At 42.8% G+C, this 17,762-nt stretch overlaps 1 protein-coding gene and 1 long non-coding RNA gene across 8 annotated transcripts; one reads left to right on the forward strand and one right to left on the reverse strand.

The window, feature by feature from the left end:
* Positions 1-369: 369 nt before the first annotated feature.
* sh3tc1 (SH3 domain and tetratricopeptide repeats 1) lies at positions 370-14,959 on the forward strand. 6 transcript variants are annotated; one of them, XM_088429475.1, is made up of 19 exons: positions 370-453; positions 629-691; positions 1,240-1,370; positions 2,588-2,693; positions 3,568-3,708; positions 4,403-4,601; positions 5,104-5,180; positions 5,257-5,452; positions 5,530-5,660; positions 5,733-5,771; positions 5,850-7,139; positions 8,545-8,685; positions 8,769-8,987; positions 9,079-9,259; positions 9,415-9,565; positions 10,626-10,748; positions 11,837-11,987; positions 13,901-14,097; positions 14,382-14,959. In XM_088429475.1, the coding sequence occupies exons 1-19, from the start codon at positions 432-434 to the stop codon at positions 14,616-14,618; spliced, it is 3,795 nt and encodes a 1,264-aa protein (XP_088285601.1). In that variant the 5' UTR covers positions 370-431; the 3' UTR covers positions 14,619-14,959. The 6 variants fall into 6 exon arrangements, with proteins under 6 accessions (XP_088285601.1, XP_088285590.1, XP_088285618.1 ...); XM_088429464.1 differs by having other exon boundaries at positions 5,733-7,139; XM_088429492.1 differs by lacking the exon at positions 14,382-14,959 and adding an exon at positions 12,199-12,332 and having other exon boundaries at positions 5,733-7,139; positions 12,553-14,040.
* LOC148428760 (uncharacterized) lies at positions 4,626-9,338 on the reverse strand. Of its 2 annotated transcripts, none has more exons than XR_015867454.1 (3): positions 8,682-9,338; positions 6,982-7,162; positions 4,626-6,851 (listed from the first exon to the last, which is right to left on the reverse strand). It is a non-coding gene; the product is annotated as an uncharacterized LOC148428760 (long non-coding RNA). The 2 variants fall into 2 exon arrangements; XR_015867453.1 differs by having other exon boundaries at positions 8,527-9,338.
* Positions 14,960-17,762: the final 2,803 nt, after the last annotated feature.

Here is a 17,762-nt window from a genome sequence, read left to right on the forward strand (position 1 = left end):
TGTGACCTTAACATTTTGGAATCGGAGGCCACTAAAAACTGTTCAGAAAAGGGGTATTGATAAGAAAAAAATAATTGTAAAAGTTGAGGGAAATGTGAACATTTTTAGCCAGAATCTTGAAGTCTAATTAGCATTTGGCGGCGTGCTGGATCTGGCCTCAGGGGCCTTGAGTTTGACACCTGTGACTTCAACATTTTGAAATGGGAGGCCACCAAAAACTAACTCTGTGATTTAAGCTGTCTGAACCCACTTGAGAATAGAATTTCATCCAAGTGGCCTCGGTTTCAAGATGAGTCTTTCCTCCCGATCTAAGCTTTATTTTGAAAAGCCATAGTAGCCGCTGCGAGCTTGACACTTGTTTCCTTTTCAGAGAATTGCTGATGCGTGTCCTCACAGTGTGCTGAGTTGTGTGAGCAGCACATTTGAGGAACATGGAGAAAAGCAGATCACTTAGTAAGATTTTTTTTTTTTTTAATCTATGATAACATTGTTGCTATTCTGTAAATCTTGAACAATATTCAGCCGCGCCCTTCAATCGAAGCTTCATTTTTAGGCCAATGGCTTGGTGACAACTTGAATAAATCCATTCGGAATGTATTTGTTTCTTAGCTCTCTTTGTTTCCTTCAGGTGCTGCTTTCCCAAGCGATTTCGCCATTCCGACAGGGACATCTGATAACAAGCTTCCAACAGGTCTTTTCTTTTTGTGCAGATATGCCGGATTGCATGCCCCGATTAAGCACAGATAGGATGTGGAAAATCCCTTTGAGTTCACATCAAACGGCGGCAAAAATGTTTTCAAAATGTTTTAAGTCACAGTTGTCAAACTCAAGGCCCGAGGGGCCAGATCCGGACCGCCACATCATTTTATGCGGTCCGCCAAATGCTAAATGGACCTCAAGTTTCTGCCTAAAAATGTTCATGTATTCCTCAACTTTGACCTCTCTTTTTTTGTTATCAATAGCCCTCTTTTAAATAGTTTCGAGTGGCCTCCAAACTCAAAATGTCACAGGGTCAAACTCAAGGCATGCTACATCGTTTTATGCTAGGGAATAAAATAAGGAAAAAACAAACTTGTACTCAGAGAAATATCCTCGTTATCACACTAGCAGGAGTGTGGCATTACTTCGCTAAAAAATGGCAATGGAAGAAAACATGTATTATTCGAATAAAAACCAGATGTGGACGCCAAGGTACTCAGGAAAGTTTGGACGCTGACATTGAGTGCACTTTGCGTTTAGCTGTCCCCGTGCGCCTGGATGTGGTGGCGGGACCCGAGCGGCTTCCTGCACGCCAGCAGGAACAGGAAATGCTGCGAAGAAAACTGCGCATTCAGCAAGCCCACAGCACTGAGCTCAGCGCTCTCATTGAGGTACATCGCAGAAAAACACCCGCTTTGCCTTTACCGCTACCTTTTTCACACTTTGAATTCTGCAGCTTATAGTCCAGTGCCGTTTATCTGCATTTTTTTTTACTAGCCACCAGGGGGCACTCTCCTAGTAAACAAAGGGAGACAGAAGATGACACTTTTGGAGTACAGTACAGCGGTACCTCAAGCCTCTTATTACGAAATTTTCAACTTATGAAATGCGGCAGAAAAATACGACAACCACCCAAAAATAAGATGTACCCGCATTTGAGGTGTACTCTTAATTTTAGGGTCAAACGCTGCTATTTTCTATGTTTGCGTGTAAAGCAAAGCAAAATAACCCTTTGCCGAAGTCTTTATAGCTTCTTTTGTTCATATACATAAGTTACATACCGTAATTCTCAAAATATAAGACGGACCTGTGAGATTTTCTATGTTACTGTGTGAGACGCACCAACAGTTTGGCAAAACTATTGCAAAACAAAATAATGTTTTGCCAAAGTCTTCATATTTTCTTAGTTAAGTTATATCTTTGTTGGTCATTAAGTTAAGAATTTTCAGATTTCCCACATTGTTAGCGGTCAGTAAACGCCTCACCAGTGTAACGTTGAAATGCACGAATTCATTTGACCATAAAGATGGAAAAAGTTGAGCATCCATGTTTCACCAAGTTTATGATTGTGTGCATGTGCCAAAAGATTTTGTGTGATAAATGAGTCAAAAGGAATAACTTTCAGTGCTGTCTAACCGGTGTACTCTTAATTTTTGTTTTCAATCCCCTTTTTTTAAATTTGGTGGCCTCCGATTTCAAAACGTTTACGTCCTAGGTGTCAAACTTAAGGCCGGAGGACCAGATGTGGCCCACCCGCCAAATACTGATTTGACTTCAATTGACTGTCTTAAATACCAAACTTGCAAGGTGTCTCCTTTTCTCTCCTTCCTTCCATCACTGCCTCCTTCTTATCTTCCTTCCTTCCTTCCTTCCTTCCTTCTTTCATTCATCCCCTTCTTCTTCCCCTTCCTGTATTCTTTCACGTTCATTCCTCCTTTATTTCTTCCTTCCTTTTTGGATACATTCCATTTTAGAATACATTTTTGTTGGTGCATTTTATAATCCGAAATATCCCGAATTTGTGTTAATCACCGTCGAAAGCGGAAGTACTGATTCAAAGAGTCATGATGTAAATCAGGCAAACAGGAATATGCTATGTGTCAAATAGGAGCTGTCTGCTCACCTGGTGGCCATTGACAGTGACAATCAAGTGATCTTCGTCACGTTCAAAGCGTTCCACGAAGTCTGGAAGTTCACAACGTATTACATGCACGGTCAGTTGACTAACTTGTGGACATTTACATCGAGATTCAGTTTCGAGCCTATAACCATAATGGCAATATATCGCGATTTCGAAAGTCAGGTTTTAATTAAAACAGCTGGAAATTAAGTTAACGCGAGTTAAGGCACAAACTGGAAATTAAGTTAATGCAAGGTAAGGCACACGACGCGTCGGGGTGAGGGGGTGGGGGCTCCTCTCGATGTGATTCATACTCTTTGGCTGCCTCGCGTCCACTTCCTGGTTTGTTTTCAGTCCGACTGTAAGATAGCCACTGCAGCTAACCAACTCGGCTAACATGTTTATGCCACTTTTACGGATCGTTTTAGGACAAGAAAGCGAACCCTCGTCGACACGAAATGACAGAATGCACATTGTACTATTACTTGCAATTAAATGATTGGTTTGTAACAAACTATTATCACTCGAAGTTAGTTAATTTTAAAACAAAATATTTTGCATTTTATACACACACACACACACACACACACACACACACACACACACACACACATATATATATATATATATATATATATATATATATATATATATATATATATATAATTGTGCATCGCAAATGTTTGTTGTTGTAAGAAATGCTGTATTATATATTTTGTTTAAAAATAAAACCGTTCATATTTTCTATAAAATAAAAAAATATATAAAAATATATATATATATATATATAAAATATATTAAAAATATATAAAATAAAATATATAAAATATATAAATAAAATGATATATTTTAGAGCCATATTTTCAATACGCCGATAGTTTTGCTCAAGGTTTTTTTGATATCGTCCCATGCCTAGTTCTGAGCTTGAAAAATGTTCTTCATGCGGCTCCCCTGTGAATCTGGAACAGGTGGACTGGGTCATTGCATGGAGCATCTGTTGTTTGACCAGAACTTGTGGCTCCTTTCCTTGAATGACCATCTTGCAATTGAAGTGTCCGCTCCCGAAGACACGCTTCATCTTCTCTACACGTGCCTCCTCATGCAAGAAGGTATACAAAAAGGCTTTCGGCGCTTCCAATAGACATTTTTAGTCCGAAACAATACAAAGAAATAAGATTACGATTGCGTATGCGCCTAAGTTGGATAATGGAGGCTTAAATTCAATAGTAGACGTTATCAGTGCTGGGAGTACATTGCAAAAGTAACGTAATAACTGTAATGCATTACCCACAAAAAACACTAACATTTTACTCCGTACAAATAACAGTAACGCGTGTTACAAAGCATTTAAACAGTGCTTCTCAAAAGGGGGTACCTGAACAGGTCTGGCCCTTTATGTTGATTATTTTTGTGGACAATTATTTGTTAATAATTAATTCTTTCTTTTTGAAAAGCTCTCTTGTAATCCCAAAAGTGGATGCTTTATTTTTAATATTTTTCTGTGGACAAATATTTATTTATAATTATTTCTTCTTGAGAACACTTTATGCTGAATATTTTTCTGTGTGTGGACAAATATTTATTTATAATTCTGACATTTTTTGTTGATTATTGATCATGTATTTATTATTTGAATTTATTAATTTTTATTAATTTTTATTAATTTTTATTATTTTTTTCTGACGGTTGATTCGAGCAGGGCCACTCAAGCCACGCTACTCGAGCGGGGCGACTCGTGTCATGACGTTTGACCGAAAACGGGGCAAATGGCGGCGTCAAGAGATCTGTGATTTGTGTGGTCAGGGTCGCTGTTTGCTCGCTGCGCCGCCAGCCAGATGTTTGCGAGTCGGACCTCAGGCGCCGACCTAAACATGGAACAGGGAGAAGTGGCGCTCTTTGAAACTCCCTCCCTGGACTCTGGGTGGACTGTCCTTTGCCTGTCCGACGGGGCCCGGGGCATCGCGCCCAAACCTGCGCTGGAGCCCGTCGTGCCATTTCATCAGTGAGTCAAAACATTTGGATCACATGCCATTGCAACCCTGTTTATTGCAAGGACATTTAGAGTTCGCTACCGGGTCCGCTGTCAACAGGCGACGGCGGCGGCAGAAGATTTTTAACAGTTTCACTTGTCTTTCAAGTCCGACAGAATATTGTGTGCTACGTCTATGTAAACATTGATGCTATCATACGTCACGGTTCATCACGACAGTGCTCAATTGGCTTAATACTCAAATAAGCACCAGCCAAGGGTGTCAGCTACACTTTTGTAAAAAAAAAAAAAAAAATGTATTTGACGAGAATTCTCGTCATTAGCACACAAGGTGAGCATTTTCTCTTCGTCCATGGCACTGAAAGAGTTACCTGTGAGGCGGCCGTACTAACCACTGCGCCACCGAGCCGCCCTTAACATGCCAAGTCCTAATATTAACGTTGAAGTGCACGATGGCTAACAGCGCCTCGTTAGCATCAATGTGGCCGTTGTCTTTCTTGTGACGTGTCCCCAGGTGGTTTCTCAAGTCTTGTGCTGAGAGCATTTTGGTGGGTGATGGGAAACCCGCCCGTGACTTCCCGCTGGACTTTGGTAAGGTGGCAAGTAGTATTTTTTTGGGCGCTTTGAATTGATTTTCTCTAAGCGATTCCTCTTGCTCTGTAATCAGCCGCAGGCACGTGCGTGGCCATAGCGCAGTACGCCAGCCAAGGTCCCGACGAGCTGAGCGTGTCCCCGGGCGAGCGCCTCGTCATCGTGGGACGGCTGGCGTCCTGTCACACCTGGTTCTTGGCCATGAAGGAGAACACTGGAGAAGCGGGGCTGGTGCTGAGCAGCCAGGTGAAACCCTCGGATGACACACACGAGTGAGTGTGCAGCCACAACATGAGCGTGTGGCGAGCAAAACGCTTTTCACAAGCAACGACTTGCGGTTTGCGTCCAGCTCCGTCCACGCTCTTTTAGATGAAGAAGACATCGACTTGTTCGCTCAGCGGGAAGCCAACGTCATTGCGGAAACCGCTGCCTTACTCAATCGCACATCTCAAAGCCTTATCTGCCAGAACTACAAACTGGGTAAAGGCATGTGATGCACAAGTAGAGAAGACTGCACAACGCAAATGTCTGCTTTCTATTGTTCCATCTCAGATGTGTTCAGTTCCCAAGACGCCAAGAGGACCGAGTCAAGTGAGTCCTTTTCAACTTGCTCCTGCATCGGGCAATTCTCAGCGAGTCTCAGCGACTCGTTTTTCCTTTTTTCACAAGGTCTGTCGGCCCCGGTTGAGTCCGACCTCAAGCTAAATTTGGAGCGGCTTCGCGCGCAACAAAAGCGGATTTTTACGAGATCTCAAGAGGACGCGACGGATCCGGTTGACGGCCAACACGTGAAAACGCCTCGTTTCATGGTTCAGCCAGATGAAGAAAGACAACGAAGCGAGACTTTGCTCTTGTCCTTCCTGGAAGGACGAGAATTCAAAGAGGACTTCCGAGCGCTTTACGTTCTCAATCCGGAACTGGTGTCCTCCTCCATCTTCTGCGGGCACTCGTGCGACGACGAGCTCATTTCTTTCCTGTCTGTTGCCAGGGAAACGGCCCGGAAGAAACAGCTGCTGTGGTCCCAGACTCGTTTGTGCTTCCTGTTGGGCAAGTTTTGCGCCGCCAGATCCAAATTCAGCCAAGCCCGCGTTTATTTTGAGGAGGCTCTCGCCGTTCCCCGTGAAACCTTTACGGACATCCGGCTGCTGGCCAGCAACTATTCTAACCTGGCCGGTATTTATCTTTTACAGAAGAACGCAAACAGCTTTTTCGGTATGTCTGAGCGACTGGTGGCGTTGTTGATGGGAACGCCGTACTGTTTGGAATGTGTGAAGGAAAGCTCTGTTCTGGAATACGCCCTCAAAAAGGCGGTTCTGTCTCAGAACGCGACGGCCGAAGCCCGAGCTTGCTACCTTCTCACCGTGCACCACTGGACTAAGAAAGAGGGGCCGAAGGCTGTCCCATACCTGGAGAGGTTCCTTGTTCTTTCCGCCGTGGCTCAGGGACAGTCGAGCGTGTACCTCGGCGCCGGACATCTTACCTTGGGGAGGCTACGTCGGGATATGGGCCTCCGCCATCTCAGTATCTGCTCAGCCGGAAGGGCTTCGCTGCATCCCTCGGCCTCGTTGCGCGACGGCCTTTGCGGTCTGTTGCTGGTCTCTGACAATGCCTCGGGCAAGGACGCTTTGCCGGCTCACGTGGCTCCGTATTTGCATCGCTGTCTCTCTTTGACTGAAGGTCGAAAAGTGCCACACAACAGAGAAAGTTTCCATCTGAAGTACCAGCTCGCCTTTTGTCTCTCGCAGCTTTTTTACCAGAACGGAATGCTCTGCGACGCCATCCGACTCGCGCGTTTACTCACCGGCAGCATCGGGCCTTCCCCCGACGAATCCGAACAAATAAGCGCACTGCTCTGGCTGGCTTGGCTTCATATCCACGACCTTCAACCCGGCGAGGCCTTGCACGTCTTAGACTCGGTCTTGCCTGCGCTGGCGGAGGATCGTGCTGCCTTACTGGAAGGTCGGTTGATTCTGGTGTTTCGACTTTTGACCAATGACATAGTTAGAATAATTGCATTTAGATTATTCCTTATTTTATTTATGTAATAAGTATATTGGCAGATTAGTATGGATGAATGTTTTCTGTTATTGTTGTTTGTAAAGAAGAGAAATTGACGCATCTCAAGCAGCTGCAAAGAAGGAGACAGGCGCCGCGACCCAACCAAAGGGCAAAAGCAGATCAGGGTCGCTCTTGATGTTCCTGAGGAAGAAGATAGCTGCATGGACTTATAAACTGCATTTCCCAGTATCAGAAACTGATTGTTTACATTGTTGCCAAATGTCTCCTCCAACCCTTCAAGGGAAGCAATGACTTTTGTACCAAGGACCAACCCCAATGAATAAATGAGGAGCGGAAAGGATCTGTAATCAGACTGGAAGGAACATCTGAGACGGTCCAGGTTCTTGTCCGCTCTCCTCGCAAGTAAAAGACCCTTGTCTTCCGTCTTTGTTTTTTATTGAATGTTTTAGGTTGATTGAACAGATTTGACTTGACCTCGGTCAGACTTAAGTTGCCAGTTTTGGGGATGGAGGGCCAACATTAAAATCTAGTTCATAATAGCTTGATATTTTACACAGGAGGTAGTTATAGGAAATGCACAGTGGGAAGGAGTCTCTACCCTGACAACAAATTACTACGTGTTCGTTTAATCTCCATTAAAAGGGGTAATTAAATTGCAGATCTGGGACTCTGATCTGGATGTGGACCGCGGGTCTCACACCTGGAACCTGAATACTGACCGAAGGAGTTCAAATCTACTGTTATCGGCCATGTCGTCGCTACGCTGTTGTGCTACAACTTTCTCGAGAATTTTCGCAATAAATGGAAGATGTGACGCCGGTCTATAATTAGAGAGATTTTCCGGTGAGGTTTCTTAAGTAGTGGTTGAATGATGGGGGTCTTAAAAGCTTCTGGTATAATGCCAGAGGAGTACGACAAATTGATAACATTCAAAACAAATGATCCTAAAATCAGAAACAAGTCTTTAACAAGCAGGATGTTGGCTTTGCCGCACTGAAAATGCACACCTCGTTCGCGCCTCATTTTTTTCTCATTTGTTACAAAGACAATGTTGCCCTTATGGATTGGGGGAGACAAACGGCAACAATGCTAACAATCAGCTTGTGATCGTGGGGGATGTAGGTGCGAGTCCATGCTGTGATCTTCTTTCCCAGGAGCACAAAGACCTCATACCATTGATCCTGTGATTAGGTCTCGATGCCTGCGATGAGGTCGTCATGCCTGCTTTTCTTCTTACAGCTGAGGCGATATGTCGTCTCCTCACACTTTATCCACAAATACCAACATCCATGTCTACCAACATACATGTGGCAATTACATATATTACAATGTGATTGCCATAAAGGGCTGGTCCTCAACATGCGCGGAGTCGCTCTCCGGTGCCTGGGTGACCTTCGTAGAGCGGCAGAGAGCTATCGCGCCGCCGCGGATATCTGCAAGCGGTACGGAGACCGGCCAAACGGGGCAGTGGCTCTCGCTAACCTCGGTATTTGATGTACTTATTGGCGTGCGAGGATGACGAGGGCGCAATTTCACAAAGCGACCCGCTGCTTGGTTCTGCTTCCGAAGGCCTGCTGTGTCTCAAGGCTGGAGCTAAAGGCCTTGCCCAGAAGCACCTGATGGCGTCCGTGCGGCTCTTTTCCTCGCTGGATGGAGGGCACGAGGCCACGTTCATCGTTGTGCTGCTGGAACTGGGTCAACACTTTGTGAGGGAGCGGCAGACGCAATATGGGAAAGGATGCTACGAGTGGGCTTTGCTGCTGGCCATAAGCATCAAGCTCGCAGACTGTAATAAAAAAAAGATCTTTCCTCCGAAAGGTTGTTCTTGATAGTGCAAATTTGCTTCTGAGTCACTCACCCAGGTATTCCCGTTTGCCAGGCCAGCTGACTGCGACAAGACGTCTGTGCCACCTGTACGAAAGGGAGAGTCCGGACCGAACCCGGCGTATCATTTACAGCCAGTACCAGGCCCGTCTGCTCAGAGGGACGGCGGACCGTGAACGGGAGGGTGACGCGCTGGAAGCCGTCAGCCAGCTTTTGCTCTCGCTGGCCACACACAGGTGGCTCCTAGAACATGAGCTAACTAGCGCGCAGTTTTGCTCCGCTAGTAAGGTTCTGCTAGTCTACTCTCCGCTAAAGTGGACGTGTAGAATTTACCGATGCGTGTCGCGGTGGTGGTTGTTTTGTCCGTGAGCTAAGAGCTGCCTTTCCGTAGGGCCTATCGCATGGCTCTGGACCACACCAAGAGCAGTCTGGCTATTTTCATCGACCTGGGCCGCAAGGAGAAAGAAGCGTACGGATGGTTGCAGGCCGGCAAGATCTACCACCACCTGGGCCAGGCGGAACTGGTGGAACTGTACCTGCAGGTATGTGAGCGCTTGCTTGATTGTGTTTATCCGGTCAGATTTCAGCCTGTGTATGTTTATGTCGGCTTCACGAACAACGGAGGAAGACTGCACAAGTAGTTCTCTTTTGATTTGATTCAGAAGTCTTTAATTGCTTGAAGGTTCCCTCCGTCGAAAGAAAAAAACAGGTCCGGAACCCGGCGTACTTGTCCTTCTGTGTGTGCGTGTGATCAGCACATGTGTGGCGAAGCTTTCTGCGTGTCAAGACATTCGCAAGATATTCTGTAGATAAGCGAAGTGCGGTTGAGGACGCTCGTTTTGCCGACGGAGTGGTGAACGTTAAAAAAACTAGTTTTGAAAATGTCGGAATGGCAATTTTCATTCGTTGTCAGACGTCCATCAGCCAGTTATGCCGTTTTTTGATTACTGAATAAACTAATTGGACTGGCTTGAACATTTATGTTATGCAGTATTGTAGAAATAACTGTATTCAGAATGCGGTTAATAAGTGAAGAGTGTCTTTATAACTCCAACTATCACGTGACAAACATTTTCAATTGAGCGGACAACAGGCTTGATTCAATTTGCAGCTACAACACAGCTGACTTTTCCAGAAATGTATTTGCCGTTCCCTTTTTCAGTCCTGGTTTTCTAACTGGTTAAAGCATTTTGGGAATGCAGAACAGATTTGTATTCTTTCTCTGATTGGCTGTTGGCCAGGGAAGTGTTTTAAGATAGAAGTTTGATAATTCCCTTATCAACGACGTTTTTTAGTCAATCCAACCTCAGTAATACTTTGTTTTACTTGTAGTGTATGTGACAGATGAAATTTAGACACATGTTAATGAAACCATCCTCTCTAGTTGTAAAGCAGGGATTTATAAATGAGAATCCACCAAATGACATTTTTTTTTTTTTAACAGTTAGGCCTTCTCAAATTACTCGAGGACACTCTTCAGCACTAATACAGTATACAGTAGATATTGATTTTAAATTTCTACACATGATGCGCACAGGTATGCGGTTTTGTTCTGCAGTTTTCTACTTGACTTTTTCTTTGTGATCGTTTTTTGGTGTTCAGGCGGCCCAGGATGTCGCTGTGAGCACAGGAAACCCCAAGTTCGTCCTAGAGCTCCTGGAAGCTGCTGGAGATATCTTTTTCAACAGCAGCCGGAATCAAGACGAGGCCATTGTCTACTACAGGGTATGGACCTGCAGTAAGATGCGCTATTTTCTGTAGTTTCTTGGCACTAACATGGTGAAAAAGTGGAGGTGATTTTTCTTGCTTTTTTGGGCGGGCCTCACTTGGGGGGGCTTGGTGCGATGCTACGGGGGTGGGAATTACTCTGGGGAACGGGCGTTGCTTCGGCGGTGTGAAGTGTAATTGCACCTCCACAGCACTAGGTGGTGCAGTCTGCGTCGGAGTTATGAACTTTTTCGTCTGCTTTCAGCATCGAACGGTTCACAAGGACAAAAACGTTTCCAGTTTAAATAAGGATGACATTTTTTTTCAGGCCCTTTGGTACACTTGAACGTTTTGTTCTGTTTCAGACTAACCTGTAACTTCAATAAGCTCATGTAAAAAGTTAACTTTTGTTTAAAGTTGATTTATTTTACTTTTTTAATAATGTTATAAAATTTTAGGGATAGATAACTGATCATATAGAAAATTATCATATTTACTGTCACCGCAGCAAGCGGGCAGGGGGGTTGCAAAATGGAGAAGCTGCTTTAATCATAATTATAACCATTTAACCAATTAAACATATGACTAACAACTGATGCCCCTCAACAATTTGACTGGATGAAAGAAGAAAAATTCATAAATAACTTCGTTCCTAAGCCTTTAAAATCATTTCCAAAATTTGGGGAAAAAAAAGTTGTGTATAGTTTTTCTCTATAACTGCAATCAAACACAAATGTGCATGCGTTAAAAAAAATATTGCTGAGTTATTTTCTCTCTCAAAGCTCTAATGTGGAATATTCAAGTAGTGAAATATATGTTTTTGATACAATCACTTTTTTTTTCAAGTTCACTTTTTTTGCGCTTATATCGTCCTGAGGGGAGGGGCTAAAAAAATACACGAAACCCACATATGTATGGATAGAACTGATGCCCCTGAACAATTCACATGGATGAAAAAAAATATTCATAAATAACTTGCAGCGAAGCAAAAATTGGGAGTAAAATGGAATGTATATTGTTTGCAAATTGTGCGCACAAGGGCTAACCAGAGAAGAAAAGTGAACAAGCAGGAATGGAAGGAGGTTTGATCGGTGGCTGCGTTTTAGGACGGGGCGCTGCCCATGACGGAGAAGAGCGGCGGCGCGGCCATCAGGCTGCGGCTGTGCAACAAGCTGAGCCAAGTGCTGCTCACTCAGCAACTGTACGGAGAAGCCGTGGAGTTTGCTCACATGGCTCTGGACATCAGCATCACGCTGGGTAACGTGTCTTTTGACTTTTCTGCCAGTAATATCCATTTGCCATCCTTTTTGCACTTGCTCTTTTGCTCCCCGAAATATCACTGTTCTGCCCACAGTAATTTTTGTCCAGGAATGTTGTAGTTCTTTTGTTCTGTTTACAAGATAGTTCTGTTTAGAATGACGTGTTTTGTTCCATGTTCCATGCTTCCGTTTTCTACTCTATTTTGAAGGCGCAAACAGGAAGTCGCCGTGTGTAACGCTAGCATATAGGCCATGCTTAGAAAACAACGTGCGCAACTTACCTACCTCCGGCTGGACATCGGGTTTGTCTTAGTGCTTTCTCGTCCCTCCGAACGCAATGGCTGTAAGTCTTGTATTTTGCAGTGTTCTAGACATTGTTTTGGTTGAATGTATATGAATGTTAACGGCCTAATTAGCATATTAAAAGATCGCGAACGTGTTCGTTTAGCATCGCTAATTGCTAGCTGACATTAGCATCTATGCTAATTCATTTTCTATGGAAGTCATTTGTGACGCATTTATTTCATTAGCAAAGGGCTAATGCTAATTTCGTTTGTTTTCAGTTTCACTCTGAATGTTCATGAACCTCAAGTCACCTCAATTGTAATAAAAGGAGCAAGACGCTCAGCTACCTGGCTCATGAAACTAACGAGTTTGGCTTGCTGTTGATCAACGTTCACATACCACGTGTATCCAACACGTTGCGTTGACAAAAATGACATTTTATTTACCTTTGAGCGACATGACTTAAGCTACAGTACCCTTGCGAGGCTAATGATGCAGGCACCTTCTTGGTATTTCTTGATTCCATTCTCCTGTTTGTTTCTTTTTTTCTTGTTTGCGTTTGTTTTCTTGTTTGCTTCTGTTTTCTTTCTTTTTTTTGTTGTGCTCTTTCATTATTTGCGACTTTGTGTGTGTGTGTGTCCTTTTTCCTTTTTTTTTCTTTTTTTCTTATTTGCGTTTGTTTTCTTGTTCGTGTTTTCTTGTTTGCTTCGATTTTCCTATTTGCTTCCTTTTTCTTGCGTGTGTCCTTTCTTTTTTATGATTTTTTATTCTTTGTGCTTTTTTTCGTTTGCTTCTTTTTTCTTCCTTTTTCTTGTTTGTGCCCTTTTTTGTGTGCGACTTTTTGTGTGTGTGTGTGTCCTTTTTCCTTTTTGTTTTTTTTTTCTTTTTTGCATTTGTTTTCTTATTTGTGTTTGTTTTCTTGTTTGCTTCATTTTTTTGTTTGCTTCTTTTTCTTGCGTGTGTCCTTTTTCTTTTATGATTTTTTTTTCTTTTTGTGCTTTTTTCTTGTTTTCTTCTTTTTTCCCAGTTTTTCTTGTTTGTGGCCTTTTTTTGCTTGCATGCTTTTTCTTATTTGTTTCTTTTTTGTTTTTTTCTTCCCATTTTTGTTTATGCTTCCGTTTTCTTGTGTGTCCTTTCTCTGCTTTTTTATTTTTTTTTCTTGTTTACGTTTGTTTTTTGTTTGCTTCCTTTTTTTGTTCATGTCCTTTTTCTTGTTTGCATCTTTGTTCTTGTTTGCATCATTTTTTTCTTGTTTGCATTCGTTTTCTTGTCCGCTTCCTTTCCCTCGTTTGCTTCTTTTTTCTTGTATTCTTCCTTTTTCTTGTTTGCTTCTTTTTTCTTTTCTTTTTTTCTCTCTTGTAAGGTGTTTGTTTTTTGTTTGCAATTACTTTCTGGGGACACAATAGCAAGCACGAGTGATAAGTGGTTACTCACGCTTGCAAGTTATAGAACTTGTCGAAAAATAAGACTTTTTTTGTTGATTGATTCTGGCCACCGAGCTAATGGCTTCCGCAACTACTCTATGCCTTTATCTGAACGTTTCACAAAATCATTTTGCGGGCCGGATGAAACCTCTAGCCGTAAGTTTGATTTCTCCTGGATGCATGGGCTGGGTTCCGCGCACAGGCGAGCGTCTGAACGAGCGAGTGGCCTACCATCGTCTGGGTGCCCTTTACCAGCATTTGGGCCAATGGGAGCTGGCTGAGCACCACTACCTGAAGACCTTGAGCCTATGTCCCGCCACTCTGCTCTTTGACGAGGAAGCGCTCTACTACGCCAGGGTCTATCGCACCTTAGGGGACATTCTTTTCTACAATCTCAAGGTACAGTGTGGGGGGGGGGGGTTCTTTTACAAGTCCTCAATTGAAATTAATATGTTTTTTTCCAGATATTTTAGATAATTGCTGAGAGTATTTACTGCAAAAAAATAGTGAAAGAAATTTCTTGGTAAAATTATTAAGTTAAGTTAACACAGTTGCGCTGATATGCTATTGCTCTTACAATGTCACAGTCACTGTTTCATTTGATTTGTGTTTTTTTGTTTTCTTTTAATATTGAATGAAAGAAAAATATGATACTTTATGTATGTATGTATGTGTGTGTCCAGGAGCCTTTTGACGCGGCAGGCTACTACCATTTGGCGCTGGCCGCAGCCATGGATGTGGGCAACAAGAAGTGTGAGCTGGTGCTGTGCACCCGGCTGGCCGCCCTCTACCACAATTTCCTGATGGACCGCCAGCTCTCGCTCTTTTTTTACAAGAGATCCCGCGCCCTGGCCGCCGCGCCCAACACGAGGAGGAGCAAGGCGACGGCGGCGGACGGCGCCAACCTGGTCGTTTACTAGGTGCCGTCGGGACACGCTAGCAAACGTGAGCGCTCAAACGCTGAGCTTGCACCGACGGACATCTGTCGTTTCCCCACTAGGGGCGCTAGCTCCCACATGTCACTTTTGCAGTAGGGATTGGTCTCGCACCAAAAAAATGGTTTGCTCAAAAAATAGTGGATTCATCAAGTCCTGAAGCTAACACTCATACCGAATGCTGAGAAGCTGAAAATTGAACTGATTCAGCCACTATTTTAGCTTTTTGCGCTCATTACACGCATTGCCGGTGGAATGACCTTCAACGAAAGTCAACATACATACGCAACCTGATCCCAAAATAAATATTTTTTTACTCCTGTGGACTTGTGAATGATGCCTCGATCGCTAGAAATGTCTAATGATAAACTTACAAAATGATCGAAACCACAGGTATCAAAGTCAAGGTCTGGGGGGCCAGATCTGGCACGCCACATCATTTCGCATCGTTCCAAATGTTCATTATCACTTCAGTTTCGGGCTTAAATACCAAACCTGCAATTTGTCTGCCTTTCTTTCCTTCCTTGCTTCCTTCCTTCCTTCCTTCCTTCCTTCCTTCCTTCCTTCCTTCCTTCCTTCCTTCCTTCCTTCCTTCCTTCTTTCACATTTTTGTTGCTTTTCTCTTTTTTTCTTTCAATCGTTCCTTCAGTTCCTTCCCTTTCTTTTTTTACCTCCTTCCTTTCTTCTCCTTCCTTCATTCCTTCACATACCTTCATTCATTCCTTCATTCATTCGTTCACATTTTTATTCCTTCTTGCTCTCTTTCTTTCAATCCTTCCTTCACTTTCTTCCCTTCCTTTTTATCTCCTTCCTTCCTTCCCTTCTTCCCCTTCCTTCATTCCTTCACATACCTTCCTTCCTTCACTTTCTTCCCTTCCTTTTTTATCTCTTTCCTTCCTTCCCTTCTTCCCCTTCCTTCATTCCTTCACATTCCTTCCTTCCTTCAGTCCTTCATTCTTTCACATTTTTGCATTTTTGTTCCTCCTTTCTCGCTTTTTCCTTCAATCCTTCCTTTCACTTCTTCCCTTTCTTTTTTGTTCCTTCTTTCTCTCCTTTTCTTTCTTCCCTTCCTTTTATATCTCCTTCCTTCCCTTCTTCATTCATTCCTTCACATACCTTCCTTCCTTCGTTCACCTATCTTAATTCCTTCTTTTTTTCTCATTCCTTTTCATTCTTTCCTTCCTTTTTTCTCCCCTTTTCTCTCCTTCACTGCTTCTCTCGTCCCTCCCTTTAATTTTTTTTTCTTCTTTCTCTCTTCTTTCATTCCTTCCTTCACTTTTTTCTCTTCCTTTTTTCTCCTTCCTCCCTGCATTCCTTCTTTCCTTTCTTCCCCTTCTTTTATTCCTTCACATTCCTTCCTTTCTTCCTTCCTTCCTTCCTTGCTTGCTTGCTTACTTCCTTCACATTTATCCGTTCGTTCTTTCTCTGTTTCCCCCATTTAATCTTTCACATTCTTTCCTTCCTTTCTGTCTCCTTTTCTCTTCTTCCTTCATTCCTCTCTATCTTCCTTTCCTCCACGTTTTCTTCAATTGTTCTCTCTCTCCCCCATCTTCTACCTTCCCTTTTCCCTTCAATCCTTCACATTCCTTCTTTTTTTTTGTTCCTTCCTTCCTCCAGTCTTCCTTTCCATCCTTCCTTTTAAAAATTTGGGAGGAAAAAAAACCAACATGCATTTTTTTACTGTAATCTCTATTTTGAACAGTTTTTACCAGCCTCTGGCCTCAAAACTTGGCTAAATGTGTGAGGAAGACACTTGAAATAGATTTTGACTTGATGGTGATTGCGGCCCTCTGTCAGAAAATAGAACTGCAATGTGGCCCACCATCAATATGACTGACACCCTTGACTGAAAGCTAAGTTCTGTGCGTAACAACAGTACACCAGCGCCACCTCAAGGCAAACAAACAAATTGCATTCATGTAATCAACTGCTTTAATTGATCCTATAAACTTAAAACGTTTTTGTGCCATATATTATAATGCACTGAAACACACGTTACCGTCATTTGCACAGATTAATATATGCTGATTTTTTTCTTTGCGATGCCTTGCACAATGTCAGTACGTCATGTCAGTTTGCAGTCACTAAGGGTCAGTGTTATCTTCTCCGCTGGGTGGAACCTGCCTGCGAGGCTGCACAATACACACGGAGCTGGAAATCATATCAAAAGTACGGTGGCCCTGAAGTGCAAATCACACAAATAAAAAAATGAAACAAACTAAAAGATTATCGCAAAAAATGTATCAAAAACACCTCAGAAGAGAGAAGCACATGGAAAAAAGAAGCAAACAAGAAAAAGGAAGCAAACCAGAAAAAGGACACAGATGAGCGCAATGATGCACACAAGATAGGATGCAAACAAAAAGCAAACGAGATAAAAGGATGCAAAAAACAAAAATAGACGCAAATCAGAAAAAGGATGCCAATTCTTTTTTTTCTTGCGTATGTCTTTTTCTTGTTTGCGTCGTTTTTCTTGTTTGTGTCTTGTTTCTTTTTTGCTCCTTTTTTTGAGTGTGTCTTTGTTCCTGCGTACGTGTTTTTCTTGTTTGTGTCTTGTTCCTTGTTTGCTTCTTTTGTTTTGCGTGCAGCTTTGTTCCTGCGTGCGTGGATTTTTTGTTTGCATCTTTTTTTCTCTGTGTTATTTTTCTTGTATGAGTCTTTCTTGTTCGCGTCTTGTTTATTGTTTGCTACATTTTCTTTTTGCGTTCTTTTTTTGCATCATTTTTTTTGTTTGCGTCCTTTTTTTTGTTTACATCTTTTTTTCCTGTATATGTCTTTGTTCTTGTGCCCTTGCGTGCATCTTTGCATATATCTATTTTTGTATGCGTCTTTTTTCTTGTGTGTGTCCATTTTCTTTCATGTTTCCTTTCTCTAGTTTGCTCCTTTTTTCTTGTTTGTGTCTTTATTTTAATGTACGTGTCTTTTTTTCCTAGTTTGCTTCTTTTTTCTTGCTCGCGTTTTTGTTCTTGTGTGCTTCTTTTTTCTTGCTAGCGTTTTTGTTCTTGCGTGCTTCCTTTTTCTTGTTTGAGTCTTTTTTTGTTGCATGTCCCTTTCCGAGTTAGATTCTTTTTTTCTTGCTTGCATTTTTTTGGGGGGGGGTCTTTTTTCCTGTTTGCTTCCTTTTTCTTC

This window comes from Hippichthys cyanospilos, chromosome 1 (genome assembly GCF_059441005.1).
Source record: "Hippichthys cyanospilos isolate Australia breed blue-spotted pipefish chromosome 1, RoL_Hcya_1.0, whole genome shotgun sequence".
Taxonomy (NCBI): domain Eukaryota; kingdom Metazoa; phylum Chordata; class Actinopteri; order Syngnathiformes; family Syngnathidae; genus Hippichthys; species Hippichthys cyanospilos.